General features: G+C 37.2%; 1 protein-coding gene across 2 annotated transcripts in view; it reads right to left on the reverse strand.

The window, feature by feature from the left end:
* The window catches only part of WDR17 (WD repeat domain 17), a 107727-nt gene that overhangs the window by 13838 nt on the left and 70156 nt on the right, over positions 1–23733 (reverse strand). The window contains exons 15-27 of one of the 2 annotated variants that reach the window (XM_032329118.1): positions 22050–22214; positions 19469–19671; positions 18347–18496; positions 18131–18261; positions 17514–17639; positions 16360–16515; positions 12488–12552; positions 9820–9952; positions 8938–9029; positions 7808–7907; positions 6673–6812; positions 4521–4541; positions 2319–2430 (exon numbers count right to left, since the gene is read on the reverse strand). In XM_032329118.1, coding sequence (XP_032185009.1) covers positions 2319–2430; positions 4521–4541; positions 6673–6812; positions 7808–7907; positions 8938–9029; positions 9820–9952; positions 12488–12552; positions 16360–16515; positions 17514–17639; positions 18131–18261; positions 18347–18496; positions 19469–19671; positions 22050–22214 — 1594 coding nt within the window. The remainder of the gene's footprint in view (positions 1–2318; positions 2431–4520; positions 4542–6672; positions 6813–7807; positions 7908–8937; positions 9030–9819; positions 9953–12487; positions 12553–16359; positions 16516–17513; positions 17640–18130; positions 18262–18346; positions 18497–19468; positions 19672–22049; positions 22215–23733) is intronic. The other variant, XM_032329119.1, reaches the window with a different exon arrangement.

Raw genomic sequence — 23733 nt, forward strand, 5'->3', positions numbered from 1 at the left:
CCTGACACCCCACTGCATGTTAACCACCCGGAAGTTAAATGAAAACATAAAAAATAAATAAAAATTTGGCAAACTGAACATTTCAGATTCCTTAATCTCCCTCTTAAACAATTACAACAAACTCCATTAAAAGGGCTTTCATACATATAACATTTCCACATTGTTTCCCCATCTTCATTTACTAAATGCCAGTCTTTACTGAACAACTACTATGTGCTAGGTACTATGCCTGAATAAAAAAAATAGTTTCTTCACTTTGTTACATGCTCCAAGAGTAAAGGAAATGGAAAAATGATTTCTATTGAAATTTTATTCTCAAATAAAATATAAGTAAGATGATCATTCCTGTAACTTCTATCCCATCTTAAAATTCTAAGTTATATAAAACAACAAAATATTTGAGAACACAATTTTTAGCATTACTTGTGAAACTGTCCAGAGGTAGTAACATGTGTACACAAACTGACTAGTCTTTCTAAAGAGTTATTAATGAAGTCTGACCAGAAAGTCTGATATTTTTTTAGAACGTGTGATGAAAAGACTGTGTGAATGTCATCTTGCCCATGCCATGACCAGTGTGTAAACACAGACAAATATTTTTCCACTCTAAGCCTCAATATTAGCACCTGCTGTTCTCACCTCGGAAGATATGTGAGTTACTCTTAAAGCACTAGGCAGGGCGTCTGCGTGGCCCAGTGCGTTACATGGCAGGTCCTGATCTCAGGGTCCTGGGACTGAGCCTGGCATAGGGCGCTACAGTCAGCGGGGACTCGGCTTCTCCCTCTCCCTAGACCTTTGCCTCCCCTTCCTCCTGCTCCTGCTCTCTCTTTCTCATAACAATCTATAAAACCTTTTTATAAAAAGGCACTATGCAACAAATGTAAAGTTCCTACTTCTGTATTTTAATTTCGACATGGAAATAGCTTTTATTTGTCAGGTTTGTAAAAACAAGCGCAGCTCATTTAAAAAAATAATTCACAAAATACAAAGTATATAAAGAAGTTAAATCACGCCAAATCTCACAACCCACTGATTACTGTGCATACTTATCCTTTCACAGGTATCTTTCCTGGTATCACACACTCACTCACACACACTTCCACACATCTGCTCACACTGGAGCTCACACACACACACATACACACACACCTGGTATATTTGCACTATCACAATACTTAATAAGTATCCCATTGTTGAATGATTAAGGCCACTCAGCCACTGGGCACAAATCAAGGGTCATATAAGTGTAATAAAACATGGTTATTTTCAGAGTTAAAGATAAGAAAATGTTGGGGCGCCTGGGTGGCTCAGTGGATTAAGCCGCTGCCTTCGGCTCAGGTCATGATCTCAGGGTCCTGGGATCGAGCCCCGCATCGGGCTCTCTGCTCAGCAGGGAGCCTGCTTCTCTCTCTCTCTCTGCCTGACTCTCCGCCTACTTGTGATTTCTCTCTCTGTCAAATAAATAAATAAAATCTTTAAAAAAAAAAAAAAAGATAAGAAAATGTTTTACTCTATCTTACATTTTTCTTAAAAGAACTGTACATATCTCCTTGAATATGCTATAAATAACGTAAGTATGTACACAGTTGTTTTCAAAATGAAAATCGCACAGCATGTGCGTATTTCATATTTTGCCTTTTCCTGACTGCTTTACAGCCATCTACCAGTGCCAATAAAAACAGAACTTCATGACCTTTTTAATGGATTAAAAGCACTGAACTATAAAAATGTGCTATACTTTACATAAACCATCTTCAGATTATGGAGTATTTTTGTTGTTTTTATATAAAATCTTGGCACATAAGTTCCTATATTCTATAAAGGAATAATTCTTTAAACCACTTTAGAGTAATGCATGGGAATTTCATTATACTTCATTAACTCTTTTATGGATCCTAAGTTGCCTATTTTTAAAAAGTCAGCTTACATGTCCCTTATGATGCAGAACGGCATGATTGGGAAGGCCTTGGGACGCGGACGGAGGCAGACAGGCTGAACCTGACATTCACCCTCCGCCTTCCGCTGAGGGCAGTTCCTTCCCTTCTCTGAACTCCCTTTCTTCGTGGAATAGCAACAATATCCCCGGGTTTTCAGGGCATCACAAGAATTGAGTAAAACACAAATGCATGTGAAACTGTCCCAAGCATACAGTAGAAGCTCAAGAAATGTCACGTACTGTTACCATTTTTGTTCCATTTATAAAAGGGTTGGAAAGGGATATGTCTGTTTCCCTGCCTGAATCTGTATGTGCCCGAACCTAGAGTTAGTTAAATCACAGCACTGCGTTCCGACTGGGGAATGGACTGCCCTGACCTTACCTTCTCACGAAGATCGTTCAGCTCTTCCGTGCAGCCTGGGTAGAAGGCGCAGAGTTTGACCAGCTGCAGCTCGTTGTCAGGAGTCATCAGCAGCAGATCGGCCGCCAGATTCCTACGCACGCAACAAAAGGGGAAACTTCAACGGAGGGAAAAAAAAAAATCTAAAAATAACATTTAGAACTATTTCCAAGGAAGAAAATTCTACCGCCTCCCTCGATTTTCTACTTATATAAACAGCACCAATTTCCTACCTAATTATGGTAGTTTTCTAAATGTGGATGACAGAAACCGAAGAGCAAGAAGGATAAATGGATTATGACATTTCTGTAGTTTTTTTTTTAATCTAAGTGAATCTTTATATATTCATAATTAACTTTATTATTACAGGACAATTCTCTAACCAAGCTAAGTAGAATTAGATATGTTCTTTGGAGTGAATTACACGGCAAATTTTGTCAAAGCTAATTCTCATCAGCTTTGGTCATGCTTGTCAACCACAGCTCCTTAAAACCAATAGAACACCTAGATGTTTTAAGTTTAGAATTTGGGGTATTCCGCAACTCTCCTACACTTTAGGTGGAAATCAAAGATAGAAATGCAATTTTTGGATTTACTTTTTAAAGATTCAATAAATGGAATAAATCACTTAAAAAATAAGGTACTTTAAAGTGTTGTATGGACTTAACAGCTTTACATTAAAAATATTTTGTATAATATCTTCTTAAAAATCACTAGGTAAAGAGTTTTTGATTCCATACATCATAACTGAGAAAACACTATTTTTTAAGGGTTCGAGATGTTATCATTCCTTTTCAGGAAACTGATATTTGACACATTCGGCATAACCTGAGAATAGACAATATTTCAAATGTGAATTTCTGAAGGTCAGACTTCTGAGAGTAAAATCCTCCTTAACCTTCTTTGTGATGCCTTCAGTCAAATGTACACTGGTCATTTATATGAATCAATCATTTTTAAAACATTAAGAGATGTTTAATTGAGAACACTGTGAGCCTGGAAAAGGAATACATAACTTGTGTGTATCAAATACTCTACCATCACGGAGCAGGTAAACCTTTGGGTATTTTTACAAGTCTCAAATTAGGGTAATTCATCTGTTCTTGCTAAAAGGTTTAAATGACTCTGTTTTCTGATACCAACATTTAATAGCAGTATTCAATTATGTCCATGAGGATAGGGAAATTACCATTTGCTTTTATTTTTAAATTATTTATTTTTTTTTTTAAGATTTTATTTATTTATTTGAGAGAGAGACAGTGAGAGAGAACATGAGCGAGGAGAAGGTCAGAGGGAGAAGCAGACTCCCCATGGAGCTGGGAGCCCGATGCGGGACTCGATCCCGGGACTCCGGGATCATGACCTGAGCTGAAAGCAGTCGTCCAACCAACTGACCCACCCAGGCGCCCCACCATTTGCTTTTATAGGGCATAAAATAGCTGTGCTAGGGGCACCTGGGTGGCTCAGTGGGTTAAAGCCTCTGCCTTCGGCTCAGGTCATGATCCCAGGGTCATTGCGCTCTCTGCTCAGCAGAGAGCCTGCTTCCTCCTCCCCTCTGCCTGCTTCAATGCCTACTTGCGATCTCTGTCTGTCAAATAAATAAATAAAAATCTAAAAAAAAAAAAATAGCTGTGCTAAACTTCTATTCAAACTTTTATGAACATTTAAGTCTGACTTTCTCACAGTAGAATTATATAGACATACACTGAAGTTTACAGCTATGCAAGTTAATTTTATTCACTCTTTAGTGTAATTTACTGTTTATTGAAAATTCAGGACACGAATTGGGGAAAATGTATATAGTTGTAATAATACAGACCTACCTAATAACCTAAAATCTGAAATTTTGCTGCCAGAACAAGCGTTTTTCACTTGATTGTTATTAACTATCATTTAGTACTATAGAAAGTCACAGTTTATTTATTACACAAGTTTTGAGTATAAAATCAGGAGTGATTTTTGTATCTGGGCTAAAGGAACTGTTCTTATTACTTTGTAGCTAGGTTTTACATGCTATAAATTCTATGAAAGAACTAGCATTCTGTGAAACAATGAAGCAAGAAGAGGTAATGATCATTTCTTAATAGAGAGTTCATATTCTAAAACTTTAATATTTTAGAATTTAATATTCTAAAATAAGATATGAGTTCTTTAATTAAATGTTTTTATAAAACAAGATAATACCTGTATCCAACAGATGGAAAGCTAGAAAGAAAATGATTTTAAATATGAATACCATGGATAATATGCTACGAGAACCAGGAAGAAGGAAACTTTTACCAGTAAATGCAAAAGAGGCAAAGCACACTTGGTTCACAAAATTATGAACATTCTCTTGAAATTACGCAGCTATCCATTTTTACTTAAATTTCTGGAGCTCTATGAATACCATGAGGATTACAGATTCCCCCTAGAAATAAACCTGATTGGTGCCACATAGTTCAGAATTTGAACTTTAATCTAGTTTCTTGTGCATGTGTCTATTCTATGGATATATAAAGGAAACTTCGTGAGGCAGTTATAAGGAAATGGAAGTTTGTTTTGTAGTAAAAGCAACTAAGACATATAGTCAGTTGAAAGATTCTTTAGACCTCACTTAAATTTAATTGCCCTTTTTTTTTTTTTGCTATTTTTTACCCTCATCTAAAAAAAAAATAATAACTAATCACATTTTATTGAGATTAGATGATGACTTTTAGCCTGGAGTCAGTCACCTTTGTGACTAAATAGCCTGAGTTAAACCTCATGCTTTGGGATGGGTCCAAGGCAAGTCGCAATAAGTATGTCACTGACTGCTACCCACAGGGAAAACAGGGCACTCGCAAAGGATGGTGGGAAGTTTAAGGCCGATGGTGGGGGAGGGAGCTCTTATACGTGTAAGATTTGGTAAAAATTATAAAATCCCTGAGATTCCTGATTCACTATGAAGCCCCCAGATCCAGAAAGAAGAGGAAAATGGGAAGTGCTGCTCTTCTGCTGATTTAGCCACAGATTAAGGATGTGGCACAGCGTGACAGCTGCCACAGCCTGGATGCCTGTGTTGCCCCCTGAATTCCTATGCTGAACCTAATCCCCAATAGAATGGTATTTAGAAGTGGGGTCTTTGGGAGGTAATTAGGTCCTGGGAGCTGAGCCCTCATGAATGGGATTAGTGCCCTTATAAACGAGCTGGCCCCTTCCACAAGTGAGCACAGCAAGAAGTTGGCCAATGATGACCCAGGAAGTCAGCTCTCATCAGACACCCGATCTGCCAGCATCTTGATTTTAGGCTTTGCAGCCTCCAGAACTGTGAGAAATATGTTTCTGCTGTTATAAGCCACCCAGCCCATGACATTTCGTTGCAGCTGTCTGAACTAAGACAGTAGCTAAGTGCAAACTTTGCAGCCAGTTTATGTAACCTTGAACCTTGGCTTTAGCGGTGACGGAGACCTGCGACGAATCAGTATCGACTGCAAAGTATCTAGTGGGTCATTCCACGTAAAGTGCTTCAAACGGTGCTTGGCCCACAGTAAGCAGCGCAGAAGGATCAGCCGGCCATCCTTATGATTACTATTTCTGTCCTCTGTAGGTGCCAGCAGTGGGGTCTGTCTAGCTCCGCCGTACAAGCGGCACGTGTGTGCACGGGGCGTATGGCAAGAAGAGGTTCAAGACCTGAGAAGCAAGTTTATTTGGAAACTCCTTGGGTTTCCACGTACTTTGGGGAAAGAGGAGATAAAAGTCTACAGTTGCCTTTCCTCAACAACCGTTTTCTGACTGTCAGCATCGTGTATTTCCCGGGCGGCTCGGTGAGGAAGGACCGCCTGCCCTGAGATCAGGGCACTGTGGCAGGGAGCGAGGACTGCTAGGACAGGGCCCTTCCGGAGTCGATGCCTTGGTGCGCTGCCCACGTCTGGGGGAACAGCCTGTTCCAAGTCTCCGGCTAAACACCCTGTTACTCTCCATTAGAAAAGTGACTTTATTTTCCACACCTTAAACTAAGACACAAGATCTGACACGAATGAGTGTAGATATGCAGAATTTAAAATGTGGGAATGTGTGGTCCTGATTATCTTAAGAAGGGCACATTTGTTCTCACAATGTTTTGTGTGCTGGAAAGATCGTGGAGGTGCACCTGCCCCGAGTCCGAATGGGTCACGGAAGATTTCCTTCTATAACGAGGGTAGTTCCCACTGTCACTTCGCTGTCATGGCCCGGTTTCCTCCCATAGTCTCTGCTAGTAATTTAGAAAAAGGAGATGCCGTGCTCTCCCAATACACACCAAATGCAACTAACTTACAGTATTTAAAAAACGTATCCCCTTACTGTAGAATCTTTTTTTGAATTTGGAAATTCTTACCATGTGGGAATCATCATGCATTTTCTTGCCAACAACTCCAGGGCGTAGTGGGTGCCAGGGGCTGCGGCCTCCCCCAGCGTGGTGCCCACACACACGGCCAGTTCCAGCTCATTCCCGCGGATCAGGTACGCCATAGCACGCTTGCTCAATGACAAAATAATTGCTTCAGTTTCATAGACGTGGCATTGGCTCATCATTCCCCGCCAAGCTCATAAAGTAGATAAAGCAGTATTAACATATAATCAATCATTCTTACAAAGGATTGAATCTCATATACCTATGAAGTACAAATGCAATTTGCAGGTGGAAAAGCCCATGATAAAGGGTCAGAGAGGAAATTTTTATAAGGTCAGAATTTAAGTTTAAAATCCTCAGTATTGGGCTCCTGGGTGTCTGGGTTGGTTAAGCAACTGCCTTCGGCTCAGGTCACGATCCTGGAGTCCTAGGATCAAGCCCTGTATCGGGCTCCCAGCTCCACGGGAGTCTGCTTCTCCCTTGGACTTTCTCCCCTCTCATGCTCTCTCTCATTCTCAAATAATAAAATCTTTAAAATAAAAAACCTTAATATTATTTTTGTAATTAATAACTGTCTTTCTGCCATATCCTCCACGTCTTTCAATCTATAACAAAACAATGTGAATTCTTAAAAGCTTTTTCAGTAGTGTGCAAAGATTATCGATTACCCCTCAATACACTATACCTAAGGATATACGCAAAATAGAACCCATCTTTACTTCACATTCTTCTTATTAGATTAGTGGGTCAAATAGAAAATACCTTAAAAACAGAATATACCAAAGAATACTTAAAAGTAAGTGCTTTCCAAGGTCAGGTATGCTGAGTCCCAGTCCAGATTCTTCCATTTACCACACTATTGCTCCTCACATAAGATGAAACACTTAAAGTAAGGTGGTTACAAACATGTGTCTTGTGATAAAAATAAATAAACTGGGGAAAAAAAAAAAAAAGATCACATAGTCTCTAGAGTTCATGTGTGCTTATAAGGCCTGGGAGCTCAGGCTTGGAAAGCACGCACAGTCAGATCTCACACAGAAGGTGCTGCATTTTTTCCACCCCAACACCGTACCATGTCTTAAGAGCGTCTCATCCACAGACAGCACAGTGAAAAATGTACCTCGGTGTTATCTACAGCTAGCTGGCAGCACGCGGCTAGTACGGCCCGCCCGTCCCGAAAATACCACTCCGCTAGTTCTTCACTGACTTTGTGCAGGAGTCTAGAAGAGATAAAAGCATATATTCTCCATAAACTCAAGGATTCCACCACAGAATGGACTTAGACCCTTTAACAACAAGCTGATTAAAGGATCAAATCGGATTTAATTTGATATCTTTGATTAGAGTATAAAGTCTGATTTTTGTTAAAAAAAAAAAAAATCAGGAAAGCAGGCGGGGCAGACAAACCACCCTGCCAAATGTCAGAAGAAAAGCTTAACTTTCAGAATTCACCATCCTACACTGAGGCATTTATAACTCAGCTATAGGGACAGTAAGCTTAAAAGTGAACGGAAACTTTCAAAATTTAGTGGTGACACCAAGTACAGGCGGTGTATTTTTGAGCTTAGTAATGGCAAAGAACAGCAGCAGAGCACAAGGAAGGAGTTCGCTGGTCGCAACACTATTTGTTTAACATTTTATGACTCTTTTTTTTACTTGATAAACGTCCTTAAAGTTTAAATATCCAATTTTCTAGAGCAATGAAAGGAGCCAATAGATGTGGCATGGGAAAGTAGATTATTAGATTTTACAAAGGTCAAAAGGCTGAGGAATTCTAATCTCCAATTCTTTTAAAAGCATATATAGATGGATTTCTTCTTTAAAAAGAGCCTAAGTTTTATTCCCAACACTAACTCTGGGGTCTTGGGATTATGAACAATGAACAGTTATCCACACTGACTTTACAGTGGAACATTAATAAACAGCACACATGTATTTTCACAGCCCCTCCTTCCCTAAACAGGTCTGATCAGTTCTTAAGTATTTAAGTACTTAGGTGCTTTATTTGGGATCTCTCTACTGAATGTGTTTTCCTTCTCTGGAAGGAAATGTCATAGGCTGTGTCCCTCTGCCTGACCTTGCCCTGTTCTCCACGGGAGGAGCCGAGACAGAGTGTGACTGTGGTGAGAAATGAGGTGACCCTGCCAAGCCTTCTGTATGCAGAGAAATAAGAACTTCATGGTTCTCAAAACCTCCTACAGGGAAGCCAACCATGAAAATATGACCCCATACAAGGGATGAAATGCTCACTCATTAAAGTCCTCCTTGTAGATATCATCGGAAGATGAAGATCCTTTCGGTGTAGAAACATGTAAGGTCTGCATGTTTCCCTCACAAGCAGCCTAGAATTTAATGAAATCTTTCATTAATTTTTAGCTAATTCTTTTAGTTGACCAATTTCAAAATTTTTTTTTTCAGAATATTATTTTGATCAAAGTACAGTTGACCCTTGAACAACATGGGTTTGAACTGCATGGGTCCACTTCATGCAGATTTTTTTTCAGTAAATACAGTACATCACTGTAAATGTATTTCCTCTTCCTTATGATTTTTTTAATAACATTTCTTTCCTCTAGCTGACTTTATCATCATAATACAGCATGCAATATATATACAAAACATATGTTAGTCAACTACATTATCAGTAAGATTCTGGTCAACAGGAGGCTATCAGCAGGTAAGTTTTGGGAGAGTCCAAAGGTATATGTGGATTTATGACTAGGTGGAGGTTCAGTACCCCTTACCTCTGTGTTGTTCAAGGATCAACTACTTACTCAAATCATGTTTGTAATTTATACAATTTGAAGATACCCTTAGAATTTGGGAAAAAAAAAACAAAACAAAACAGGAACTCCCTTTGTATCAACAAGTACATGGTTACTAGAAAAATCTGCTCAAGCACACCTGACATTCATCAGCATACAGAAGTTCCGATGTCAGGGATACTGGTAGGTCTAAACTACACTCGATGTGCTCAGATTGTGTGAGACTGATGTGGGCAGAGCCGGCTGGGAGGTGGGCGAAGGCCAAGCCATCCACGAGACCGGATCACGTGATGGCAAGTGCGGACAGTCAACACAGCCTTCCTTCCACGCGCCCACCCACCAGGGAACGGAGCCTGTGCGGCTGTACCTGTGCAACAAGCAGAGCTTCTTTAAGCTGACCTCTTGACATAAAAAAGTCGACTAATTTTTTCACATCACCAATGGCAATGCAGTATGGAATGACCTCATCCTTGTCTTCCTGGATTAACTGATCCGCTCTCCTAATAAAATAAGAACAATTTCTTTTATAATATGCTAATTTCAAGGTTCTAGTTTGGACAGAGATTTTCTGAAATATCTAAAACATCCAAATATTCAAAATATGTGGTAGATTTCATAAAGCCCTTTTGTATATCACTTTTCTAAAAGCCTCAAATTTTATAATCAAATCAGATATGGAAGACAAAAGTTTTCTGAGAATAATAAATACTACAGATACTTGCTTTCTCTTAGAACACTACATATTTTCATATTTTTAAGTGTACTGAACATTTTGGTCTTTAAATGAATGTAGCTTATCTATTACAATGAGCAGTATGTTTCTGAAAGTTAGTTGCCAACTAGGTATGTGAGCTGGGATATCTGCTTTCACCTGCATTAATAAATCCCGGGGTGTCTACTTCATCACAGACCGTAGAATGTTAAATGTTTTACTGAGCACAACCGTGAATGGAGAGCTTCTAAATATAAGTAGTTTAAAATTATTAAAAAAAGATAATATAAAAGTATAAATATTGGTAATACAGAAAATATTATGAGTACCCCAAGCAAGGTAGTTAAGAAAAAATAATGCTCCTGACATATGAGGGGAAGACAGGATCCTGATCTTGGACATGATAAAGGCTTTCCTTACGCCCGCCTCTGTCTCTCTGTATCCTGTCTGTGTTTCTCTTTTCCTAAGTCCCAGGTAGTTTTCCAATGACCAACCAAATTAATTCAACTCTTACAGTTTCGTTAAAAACTAATCTGGTCTATTTAACTTATGCTGGCATTTGCATTAAACTACATTTCAACTGCCAATTTTTAGATAGGTATAGCAGACTTTTTTTTTTTTTGTTAACAGTTTTCCATTCATAGGGTCTCTGGCATTCTCCCCAACAACTACGTTTTTAACCACCTGACCCTGATTTCCTTGTTAGAGGAATAATATCCCCTTCCTAGGGACCGGGGCTGAGATATTGCCACTCAGTCTCTCTGAACGGCTGGATTTATACAACACAAACTTGGGCGTTGTGGGGAGACCACTTTCTGGCCAACATGTGAATTAAGGAGCAGAGAATATCAGGTGTTGGTTTCCCAAAATAAATGAAATAGTTTTTGCTGAGGTTGAAACAAAATGGTTTTGTGAAATAATCATTGCTAACTTGGCTTTATTAAGGTTTCCATGGGAGGAAACAACATTCATAATTATGCAGTGAGGATGCAGGAACTGAGAATTATTGGGGATTCTTAGGACATAAGAGGAGGGGGAGCCTTAAGAAGAGGGGGAGCCTCTCTTAAGGAGAGCCTACAATATGAGGGCTGGAGCCAGCATGCTGATGAACTCACCATCGGGAAAGCCGGTGCTAGCGCACAGTCTATGTTCCTATGACAGGTAAGTTTGTTAATCCTTTTGCATTTCATGCTTAGCCTCTGACAGATTTTTATTTGTACATGTGAAATGCAGTTGAATTTACTTCTAAATCATGTGCCATGAAAGAAAAATCAAAACTTTTTAATGCCAGGAGGAAGAAAATCACTCATTAAATAGTACTCTACGGGCTTACAGCAGTGACTGGCACCAAGTGAAGACTAACTAAATAAACATTCACTGAATGAATAGAATAGAATAGAACAGAAAGCAGTCTTATGTTGTGAATTGAAACGTGTCTGCGCAAAAGATATGCTGAAGTACGACACCATGATATCTACAAATGGAAATTTATTTGGAATTACAGTCTTAGCCAATGTAGTCAGTTAAGATGGAGCTGTACCGGTTTAAGGGAGACCAAAAATCTAAAATGACTGGTATCCTCAAAGAAAGGGAGACAGAGACACAGGGAATAATGCCCTGAGAACACAAAGCTAGTGTTGGAGTGATGCACCCATGAGTCAGCAGCTGCCAAGGATCGCCGGTAACCCCCGCAGGCTGGGGAGAAGCATGGAACTGAGTCTTTGTCAGAACCTTCAGTAGGAACCAATCCTTCCGGCAACCTGACGATGGACCTCTAGCCTCCAGGGCTGTGAGAGCCTAAACACCTGTTGTTCTATGCCAACCAGTTCATGGTGCTTGGTTGTAGCAGCCACGAGAGATGAATACATCTCTGCAACAGTCTTGTCATCAGTACCTCCTTTATATTCATGGAGGGGACATGGCAGGGATTAGTGTCCAGAGAGAAGTTCTGAGTTATATGACTCTATAAAAGTTATTTATAGAGTAAGTATTCTGTGAACTTCTGGTAACTGTCAGAAAATCTTACCACTTATTTTTCAATAGCAATATATTCACCAGTAAGTATGTTTACTGATCTGTCAATTCTGCCACTGACAGGGGAAAATCTGCCTTCCACTGTTTTTTCAGAGGTCAGGTCAAATACAAGAACACCAAAATGACTTGTAACTGATTCATTTAATTCACTGTATAGTAGACATAAAATTCAGCTATTTTTAAAGACAACATAATAGTAAAAATTCTCAAATGTTACTATCATATTTATATACTGCTTCCACTTTAACATATTTCAAAACATGTATCTGGACACAGACTCTCGGCTTACCTCTGCATTAACTTCTTCCAGTATTTCACAGACACCCCTGGAGCGACGGACAAGGCTTTGTCCCACTAGAACAGAAAAAAAGAACAAAAACATGTTGTCTATTTTAAATTTTATGTATTTATTTATTTGAGAGCGAGAGCTGGGGGAGGGGCAGAGGAAGAAGCGGACCCCCCACTGCGCAGGGAGCCCAGGACTCTGGGATCCTGACCTCAGTGGAAGGCAGAGGCTTAACTGACTGAGCCCTCCAGGTACCCTGATTGTGCTTTTAATGGACTTTTTTTTTTTTTAAATGAACTCACATTTATAATATGAGTTTTTAGTGTTTTTAGAGTGTTTGGATTTCCAGGAATATTTTTGTATTCTACCTGATGCATTTCACAGAGTATAAATATTACCACATTTTAAAATAAAGTAAGATATATAAATTGTATTATTTAGCAGGGGGAATCCCAAACCTAGAGAGCAGGGGGCAAAGTGTGGGAAGGATAAGAGTAGTAACTAAAGTATACAGTTTGAAAAATATACTAATTCATCTTCTGACACAACCCCAGAGTAATTTGTTTTATGGTAGTCTATAGCCTATGTTCAAAATAATACATGCGGAAATTTTTACTAGTGTCACTTCTCCTTAACAAATAAGACATTTATTTCTATTTTTATTCTCTCCTTGTTTATTTATAAACTTTATTTCTTGTCACTTCTTCCTTTATAGTTGATAATACTGATCTTCATATTTTAAAAATCAGAGGTTATTAAATATGATCATTGTTCAGTTAAGACAAGTGGACAATTATATGGAAATATAGATTTTACTGAACTCAAGTCTAGAAGGGAAATAAAGGGAAAGTATTCTGAAATATCAAAACATGAATCCAAGTTTCATTTTAATTAAGATTCTCCTAAACAGTAGAATTCTACTAAACTAAGGCTAGAAAATTGGTAATTAGCCTGAAAATAATAGGTTAAATTTTAAATAGGAAACTTTTTTAAAGTTTTTATTTAAATTTCATTTAACATAGAGTATAATATAAGTTTTGGGTGTACAAAATAGGTAATTTTTAATACTACATTATTTAAGTCATATTACCTTTTTTTAAAAAAAAGTAATCGAAAATATGCTTTGAGGGAAAATTTGCCTTTGTTGGAGTAGAGGCAAATGGAAGACAGAAGTTAAAATATAGGTTAAATTAACTTTGAAATCATCAAGATTTTTCTATAAAAACATGTCTTGTAGGTGAAAAGGTTGAATATTTTCCTAACCTCACAGTATTAATCTCAGAGAAACAGAAACTATGGAAGTAGGTGACCATGAACAATTACAAGGACACTCCCATTTTTTAAGGATTGTAAGCACAGTGTTTTAGATCATTAAGAACATTAATTCTTAAGCTCCAGAAGTAGGTATTTTATTAAAGTATCTAATTAAATTTGAATTAAATATAGTTTAAATATATATATATATTTATCTCCATATATAAAACTAAGAAAGATGAAGAATTAGTATCTGTCAAAATTTATTTGTTTTTTTGTCCTTGACTTTTGATAGATATTCTAATACAGCTTTGTTAAAAGGGTAACTTTTAAGACAAATCTTAATTTCTTCAGAAAAGATTTTATTCATTTATTTGACAGAAAGAGACAGTGAGAGACAGAACACAAGCAGGGCGGGTGGGAGAGGGAGAAGCAAGCTTCCTGCAGAGCAGGGAGCCCGACACGGGGCTCGATCCTAGGACCTGAGATCATGACACTAAGCCAAAGACAGAGGTCTACCAACTGAGCCACCCCAGTGCCCCAGAAGTAAAATTTTTATATTGCTCCTAAACACTTCATAGTTTACAATACCTTAAAAAAATTTTTTTTTCATTTCTTTAAAATAAGAGAGAAAGAACACATACCCAAGTACAATGGGGATGGGTGAGGCAGAGGAAGAGGGAGAGAGAGAATCGTAAGCAGGCTCCACACCCAGCACAGAGCCAGACTCCGGGGATTGATCTCATGACCCTGAGATCATGACCTGAGCCAAAAATCAAGAGTCACTGCTTAACTGACTGAGCCACCCAGGTGCCCCCTCCTTTTCAATAGCATTTTTAAGTGACATTTTTTGTCTTAGGTCAAGCAGTAATTCATTATTTGTCTCTAGTGTGTGGATGGGGTCATAAAAAGGTGAGTTAAATTTAATTTTGATATATTTTAATGTATTGCTTAGTTTTATTTTACATTATTTATTAGTACACTTAATAGCATGCTTTGTAATTATAAAATTAACTAACTTAGAACTTTTCAAAATGATCAACTATGAAGTAAGTCCGTGACATTCTCATTTTCTTTTTTTGGGAGGGTGGGAGAATTGTTCTTGAACTACAGTGGCCAAGCAGAAAAATGAAAACCTTCATAAATTTCACAAAATTTCATAAAATTCACAAACTGCATACACTCAGGTAACCAGCACCCGGATCAAGATATTTGCAAATGACACTTACAAACAAAGGGCTGATATCCAAGATCTATAAAGAACTCCTCAAACTCAACACACACAAAACAGATAATCATGTCAAAAAATGGGTGGAAGACACGAACAGACACTTCTTCAAAGACGACATACAAATGGCTAACAGACACATGAAAAGATGTTCATCATCACCAGCCATCAGGGAGATTCAAATCAAAACCACACTGAGACATCACCTTACACCAGTTAGAATGGCCAAAATTAACAAGACAGTGTAGTGAAAAGAAGGGCCATATGTACCGCAACATTCATAGCAGCAATGGCCACAATCGCAAAACTGTGGAAAGAACCAAGATGCCTTTCAATGGACAAATGGATAAGGAAGATGTGGTTCATATATACCATGCAGTATTATGCCTCTATCAGAAAGGATAAATACCCAACTTTTGTATCAACATGGGCAGGACTGGAAGAGATTATGCAGAGTGAAAGAAGTCAAGCAGAGAGTCAATTATCTTATGGTTTCACTTACTTGTGAAGCATAAGGAATAACACAGAGGGCATGGGAGATGGAAAGAAGGGAGTTGGGGGAAATCGGAGGGGGAGACGAAACATGAGAGACTGTGGACCCTGAGAAACACACTGAAGGTTTTGGACGGGAGGGTAGGTGGGAGGTTGGGTAAGCCTGATGGTGGGTATTAAGGAAGGCACATGTTGCATGGATCACTGGGTGTGGTGCATAAACAATGAATTCTGGAACACTGAAAAGAAATTTTAAAAAAATAAAAATAAAAATAAAAAAAAGAAACAGAAGCTCCTTCTCCCTTTTGTTCTATTTTATTTGCCATCTACTTTTCAAAAGAACCACTTTCTTGAATTTTAATAGGATAGATACATCTTAATCTTTTTGAAAATTGTGTTTTTTTGAATCAGTCCTCAATACAATCAAGATGTGCCTTAGAAACATCTTTCACTAGGTAATCCTCAATGAAAACCCTCTTCTGGCCAAAGCAGGGTCTCGTTATGACAAACAGTGTTAGCAAGGGGCAAGGGAAGTCCACTGTGTGTAACTCAGCCAATGGGGATATTTACGGGGTATCAAAGATCCTACCCTACGGCAGTGGTTCTCAACCCTCAGCATGCATGTGAATAATGTGGAGGGCTCATAAAAGCACAAATCACTGGGCCACATCCCCAGAGTTTCTGATTCTGGAGGTTTGGGGTGGGACATGCTTGTCTAACATGTTCCCATGTAATGCTTATGTTAATCTGGGGGATCTCACTCTGAGAAGTATCTCTCGGATATACACTTGATATCAAACTGGCAGAGAAGCAAACAGATCTGGAAAAAGAGAAGCTTAATATTTAGCATTTCACCAATACTTAGAATACTCTGTTAAACTCACTGATTTTAGCACTTTACCTCTCCAAGTTCAACCATCAGTTCACAGTATCTCTGAATTTGTCCTAATCTCAAATGTATGTCAGCAGCTTCCTTCAGCCTTTCCTCTTTAGTGGGGACCCCAATGCCACCACCAAATTTAGACATCTTGACTGTTGTCAATTCTTGGGCTTCAGACTGGTTAAAAAGAAAATAAAATTTTCTAAATTTAATTATCAAGAGCTGGTGATAACAGATGATCATAAAAGCATTGCAGGAGCATGTACTTTAAAAACATGTAGCACTGGAAACTAAATATTTTTAAAAATCAATGCTTTTTCTCTATAAAATATGATACCTCTCCTACTGTAATATTTTGGTGTGGGTGTGGGATAAAAAAGTGGATGTGTCTGGTGTGGGCAGGGAGAGGCTAAATCCCACGGTCCCTTAAAACTCACCACGTGTTTTGGTTATACAGAAATGCAGGGCCCAAAAGGTCGTGAGTGATAATGTAATCACTGGAAAAAAATACACAAATATCTGGAATAAAAATTAAAAATGACAGGCTCACTGTAACTGGCTCCTATACTGCCGTCTTTTAGTGGAGTTGTGACTACAGAAAGTCCTCCTTTATGAAAATAACTGTTTTCATCTGACCTTCAAATCCCCATCTCTGGCCCAGTTCTCATACTCTAATGGTTAAGTTAACCATGCTATTTCCTTACAAATATAAGACCCATTTCCACTTTCTGGTCCCTGCACTGGTTTGTTGGTACTGGTTATCACTCCACGCATAAGGTAACTGATAATTTTGTAATGAAATTCATTAGGAGCTCTAATATGGCCAGTTTTAATAAAACTTATCCCAGAATACAGTCTATTGGGCCTCTGAGACTAAGGTCAGAGTGGTCCGTATGTCAGGGTCATCTGGTAGTAGGTAAAGCATTTCAAGGAGTACTAAGCGACCTTTGAAGAAATTCATGAGATTCAACCTATAAACCATGGCTGCCTCAATCTGGTCTCAAATAATTCAGACTCTCATGACTGATTTTTACATTTATCTCTCCTCAGTGTTCACTTACTGTAGTCTACTAACTCTAATTCTATACATTTTTCAAAATAATTTTTGTATTTCAACAATGAAAAGGCAAAACTAATTTCTGCTTGAGGACATGATCCTTGCATACTTTACTTACCATTCGGAACTTAATCAGATGTTTCAAATGCATTATTCCTTTACAGTAGTTCTGAGGAAGCAGGCTATCGTCCTGTCCTCTAATCACAGCCACTAAATTCCACAAATTGTCACTGCCACCTGGAGGCTGAAAGGTTGATACAGAATAACCAAAGAGAAAATAATGCATTCGAAACCCCAAAGAATTTAGCATCTTTAAAAATAAGAGGCAGGGGGCTCCTGGGTGGCTCAGTGGTTAAAGCCTCTGCCTTCAGCTCAGGTCATGATCCCAGGGTCCTGGGATCGAGTCCCACATCTGCTCAGCAAGGAGCCTGCCTCCTCCGCTCTCTCTCTCTCTGCCTGCCTCTCTGCCTACTTGTGATCTGTCTGTCAAATAAATAAAAATCTTAAAAAAAAAAAAAAGAGGCAGGCATATATCTAAGTTGGAAAACTGACAAAATAGTAATATATCTCATTTATCGTTCCTGGTTTCCATTTGCTTTCTTATTCTGAACCATCTACGTTCAGAGGAACCGCTGAGTTGGGATGGTAAGTGTAAATATGTGATAACGACAATAGTTGTAATGACTCATTCTGATTACAGGGAAAATGTTCACGCTTAACTCCTATAATACTCACTGATAAACATTCTGAAAACCATCTTAGTTTTTTTGCTCGAGGATTACCAGTTAGTTTCTCTATTTCGTGTTTAATATCTCTTGACACTTTACCACACAGTAGAGGAGGACTGCCTTGTTCTATAGCATGATCTAAAGAACAGACAATTCAGTGAGAAAGGACTGCTTTTAAGATATTATTTAAAAATAAAATCTAATACATGCATATTTTCAATACCGGTGTTCCCGATAATTTCTTCCCAAGATCTGTCTGCCAGAATATTTATTAGTAAAGGAGTGATTAAAGGTGTTAATGACCAAAGTCTCACTGTAGAATCACGGGAGCAAGAGGCCATAGTGAAGGGGCGGCTGGGATGACATGTTAAACCTGATGGGAAAAAGAAACCCATTTTAACAAAAAGTAAACACTGAAAAATATTATTTATTTATGTGTACCTCATAAAACTTCTACAGAATTGAAGTTATATAGAAGTGTTTTGAAACAGCATTTCTATTTTGGCTGAAATGATACAAGAATATATTATTTAGCATATTCTATAAGTATGAATACAAAATTGAATAATGATTAGCTAACGGTCCTGGTGAAAATGCTGAAATCCATTTCAGCTGGCTCAGCAGCTAGCACACTGTCAGCAATGGCGTCACGGTAATCTGTGAGGCAATGGAGGATGGATGGAAGTTCTAATATAAGAAGAAAGAGAACTGGGACCTTCCAGTTTAGAACAACCAGAAACACAATTCTTTTCCACACTCAGCCCCTCTGCCTCAACTGAAAGGCCACTGAGGTAAAGTTTACAGACACAAGTGGCTAGAGTGGGGTGACTTTCTCTAAGGAACCATATTTGCCTTCTTAATTCACTACTTATGCCCATCAAGGTTTGGGCCTATAAATGAAAATGACATGCAAAAGACAAGAACTCCGATTTCTATACCCAGATTAATTGTTTTTACAGACTTACTATTACATTAAAAAGCAAAACATTGTCCTAAATATCCAAGAGTAGAGATACAGGAATGGCTAGATAAGTTACACCTACTTTATCACTGATTTCCTGTGTTACAATTTCCTTCTGCAGTGATGGTAAAGGAAGGAAAAAAATCCAAGCCATTATGTGTGTGCATGTGTGTGCGTGCACATGGAAACATAAATAACTCCTCATGACATTTTGGATTATCTTCTGTGTATTCTGATATTCCAATAATGAACAAGTACAGTTTTAATAAGAAAAAGGTTATTATAAAAGGAAACAGTGAAGGTTTCTTTAAAAACATTGTATTTCTCAGAAATCATAAACTTCATTAATAAAGCAAAATTTAAAAGTGCATGAAAACACTTTACCATATACATCTGCACCATGATCATAAACAGTATCCAAACAGGTTCCTTCTCGGGTGTCCCATACTTTTATAGTGTAGTCCCAGCTGCCGGATATGAGGAGATACGGAATCTCGGTATTCCACATTAATCCCCTCACAGGCGCAGTGTGGCCACTAAGAATGTTTATGCAAGCATCTTGAGTATAATCCCAGATTCGAACAGAACTGAAAACAGAATATCATGTATTATGATACATGTTCTAATTTGTCTAAAGTATTGACACATGCTTAGAGGAGCACAATTATTTCTCAGTAAATTTAAAAAGCATTTTAAGTTTCAAAGTATGTTATAATTCTTTTATTTATAGCAGAAGAAAATAAACAAATAAGTAGGCTATATTTTTTTCCCTACTTTAACTGGTCCTTTACGAATGATCCTACATCTACCATTTCACAGTTTATAGACCTAAAAAATTTCTTTCTTAAAGTAAAATATTCAGATAAAGCCAAAAAATATTACTAATAATATGGGTACAATAATTTAACAACACTCACATTATTTGTAAATCATAAAAATATAACATGTACATTGGGTATTATTTGAAAAATCAATTCATCTCTATGCTCTTATGAAAGAGTAAATCATTCCTTCATGTTTTGGTCAATAAAGTAAGTTGGTTAGTTGGTGTGGAATCACTAAAATGAAGTACAAAATTTAAATATAACTGTATTCATAATATTACTTGAATCTACCAACTGTACAAAATACAATGGTACTGAAAAAAATCTGAACTCAAAAATCAATTTAAGACCTCCAAATTCCAATAACAATTGGATAATTGGATAATTCATAATAATTTTTAGTTACAGATTTATATCAACCTGACAATGCCAAAATATTAATACTCCAAAGATTATATGACACTATAAAGGAGACACATTACATATGTATTTTTCATTTCTTTAAGGCATATTTATTTCTGCTTTCTATAAAGACTTCCTTCTTTTTCTCCTTATCCTGGTACCTGTGTCTAGGCATAGCACAACCTAATTTTGTGCTAAATCCTTATGCTAGCACTGAATTGGTTTGGGTTGATAGCATGTTTTTATAAGTAAGCCAATGTTAAAGTGAGGTGAATCAAAATACTTTAATTTATCATAAGGGACACTCATTAGAACAGGTGCTCTTGCTTTGTGACGTAATTTAGATTAGGCAAACATCAGGCTAACATCATAATTATATTTTGTACCCCTGGGGTACAAATAATACATTATATGTTAAAAAACAATTAATAATAAAAAAATTTGAAAACATAGAAAAATCTTTATACATCCCACTGTACGTAAGCATTATTTAAAGGTGCTAGATAGCTTATTACCTATATAGCCATATAAAGGGACCCATAACTACAATTACAGAAGACTTCTAAGTTTCATTAGCATAATTAAGTGAAATAATCTTATTGCTATCTTTCTCACAAATATTTATTAGACAATGGTTGAAAATTACACTTTTTAAAAATGTAGCAGTAGCATTCAGACACTGAGGTCTGTGTTAAGAGACGAACAATCTCGGGCGCCTGGGTGGCTCAGTGGGTTAAGCCACTGCCTTCGGCTCAGGTCATGATCTCAGGGTCCTGGGATCGAGTCCCGCATCGGGCTCTCTGCTCAGCAGGGAGCCTGCTTCCCTCTCTCTCTCTCTCTGTCTGCCTCTCCATCTACTTGTGATTTCTCTCTGTCAAATAAATAAATAAAATCTTTAAAAAAAAAAAAAAAAGAGACGAACAATCTCTAAGTCAACTCATTCATTGGGACATGATAACCTTACTGTAAGCAACATCTCCAGTGATAACCCACAGGACTCTCACAATTGATTTGCTTAGGAAATCTGGATGGATGCCAAAGTTTTAAGATGAAAAAAATCAATTATTCAATATTACACTTGTGTTTACTGTACACTATGATTTCTATCTGCATAAAGTAAGATTTTTCTTACCTAAATTTATCTCATATTCAAATAGGGACCAAACTGTACTATGAAAACCTATCCTGTTTGAATATAAAATAGAGACAAAATTTCAGTAACTTTTTCACAAAGCCAGGAAAAAATGTTAAATCACTCTCATTTCTAAATAAATTCTCTTCATGCTAAAAATACATGATCATCTTCTTGTTTTCTATTCTTAATGAAAACAGAGTACAGCTGTTTTCCATATTAACTATCAGGACACTACTAAAAATAAACTCTTCTCTATATTTTACAGAGATTTGTTCGTTTCAGATTTTTCGCTTTCCGAAATGATTCTTCCAAAATTTTTGTTTCTGTTAGCTATGTTGCTAATAAGATAGAAATAAGCATCCATAATAAGCAAAACAAGTAAGGAAATAGAAATCACGAGCATGATAGCATAAGCATGGCAAAATTTAATTTACTATGGTTAAATGCAATTAGGTAATTGTTAACTGCTTATACATCCTGGTTATATGCACATGTTTAAAACATTTCCACCCATAAGCTGGATCCTGTATAAGTATATACATTTCTAGAAGATTATAAGCTTATGAGTTTAAGGACTAAAAAATTAGAACCCAAAAATACATACCCATCATCAGAACCACTACAAAGAATTCCCTCGCTCAGAGGAGACCATTTAACATGGAACACTTTTGCAGTATGTCCACTAAATACTTTTAGTGGTTGATCAGAGCTGGTGGCCACATAATAAACACGAACATTTTTATCTTCACAGCCAGTGGCTATCATGTCTCTGAAACACCATCAATGGCACATTAAAACATGAGAAAATATTGATATTATTTGTTACCAATAACAGAAAGTCACAGTCCTAGTTTCCCAATTGTCTCTGGTGGCTGCACCAGCTTGAGATGCTTTAACTCTTCCAACTAGGGATTCTCTGTAAGTAAAATACGTGGATATGATCTTTCAGTGAACTTTGTTTGTTATTCTCAAGAGAATGAGAGTAACTAAGCAACCATTCATATCTATTGACATCCTAGCTGTCATACTTGGAACACTATTCCAAAGGGAGTCAGGAGGTCTAAGGCAGACCCATAGAAATTATGCCCGAACAGTCTCCCTGAGGAACATTAACAATCATACAAACAGCCCCCATACTCTATACGGAAGTTACACATTTTGGACCCAACTGTTAACATGATCTTCCGCAAACTTCAAACTGTTGATTTTTGTCACGTGGGTTATTATACTTGCATTTATTTAAGCCCATATATATAAATACACCAGTTTGCAAACTGGCATGCCAATCTATAAATGTGCTAAAACCTGTAAGTTTTACATCTGCCTAAGTCCCACTGATAAATGTGCCAGTCTCTACATGTGGGAAAATACACTTTGCATAATAAAAATATTTACATGTATACATGAGAATGTTTTTGTTTATGTGTATATGGACATATGAATATAATATCTTAAAAATTAAATAATAAACATTCAAGGAATACACATACAGAAAGATATCCAAATTATAAATTCAGAAATATCTTACGAATAAACTTTTATAAGATCAAAGTATTTTTCACTTATCACTGAAAGGGCAATGTAAAATATGGATACTGCTATTAGAACATTTTAAAAAGGTTTTTAAGAATAAAACTGAAATTTATTAGGTATACTTGGTAGTAAGCATAAACGTTAATCAACAAAACATTGCATTAATGTCTAATTTTTATTTCAACTGGTCAAATACTTATTAACCAATAAACAGAAATAAAAATGTGGAACTGTTCTATTGATCAGACACAAGATAATTCTATCCATTTGTTTATTGACGAAATATTTTTTAAACATCTACTTTGCTCTAGGCACAGTGAGGGTTAGGAGCACAGTGTTTTCTAAGAATATACTGCTAAAAATAGATAACACAGTTGCTGATCTCACAGAGCTCATATTGTAGAGGACAAGACAGCCAATTTCCAACTAAAATTTAATTATGTTTTTAATTTATTTTTTATTAACATATAATGTATTATTTGCCCCAGGGGTACAGGTCTGTGCAACCACTTTGACCTCAGCCCCAGCAACTTCTTCCTAGACACACCACCAAAGGCAAGGGAAGCAAGGGCAAAAATGAACTATTGGGACTTCATCAAGATCAAAAGCTTTTGCACAGCAAAGGAAACAGTCAACAAAACCAAAAGACAACTGACAGAATGAGAGAAGATAATTGCAAATGACATATCAGATAAAGGGCTAGTATCCAAAATCTATAAAGAACTTATCAAACTCAACACCCAAAGAACAAATAA

Source organism: Mustela erminea, chromosome 21 (assembly GCF_009829155.1).
Source record: "Mustela erminea isolate mMusErm1 chromosome 21, mMusErm1.Pri, whole genome shotgun sequence".
NCBI classification, from domain to species: domain Eukaryota; kingdom Metazoa; phylum Chordata; class Mammalia; order Carnivora; family Mustelidae; genus Mustela; species Mustela erminea.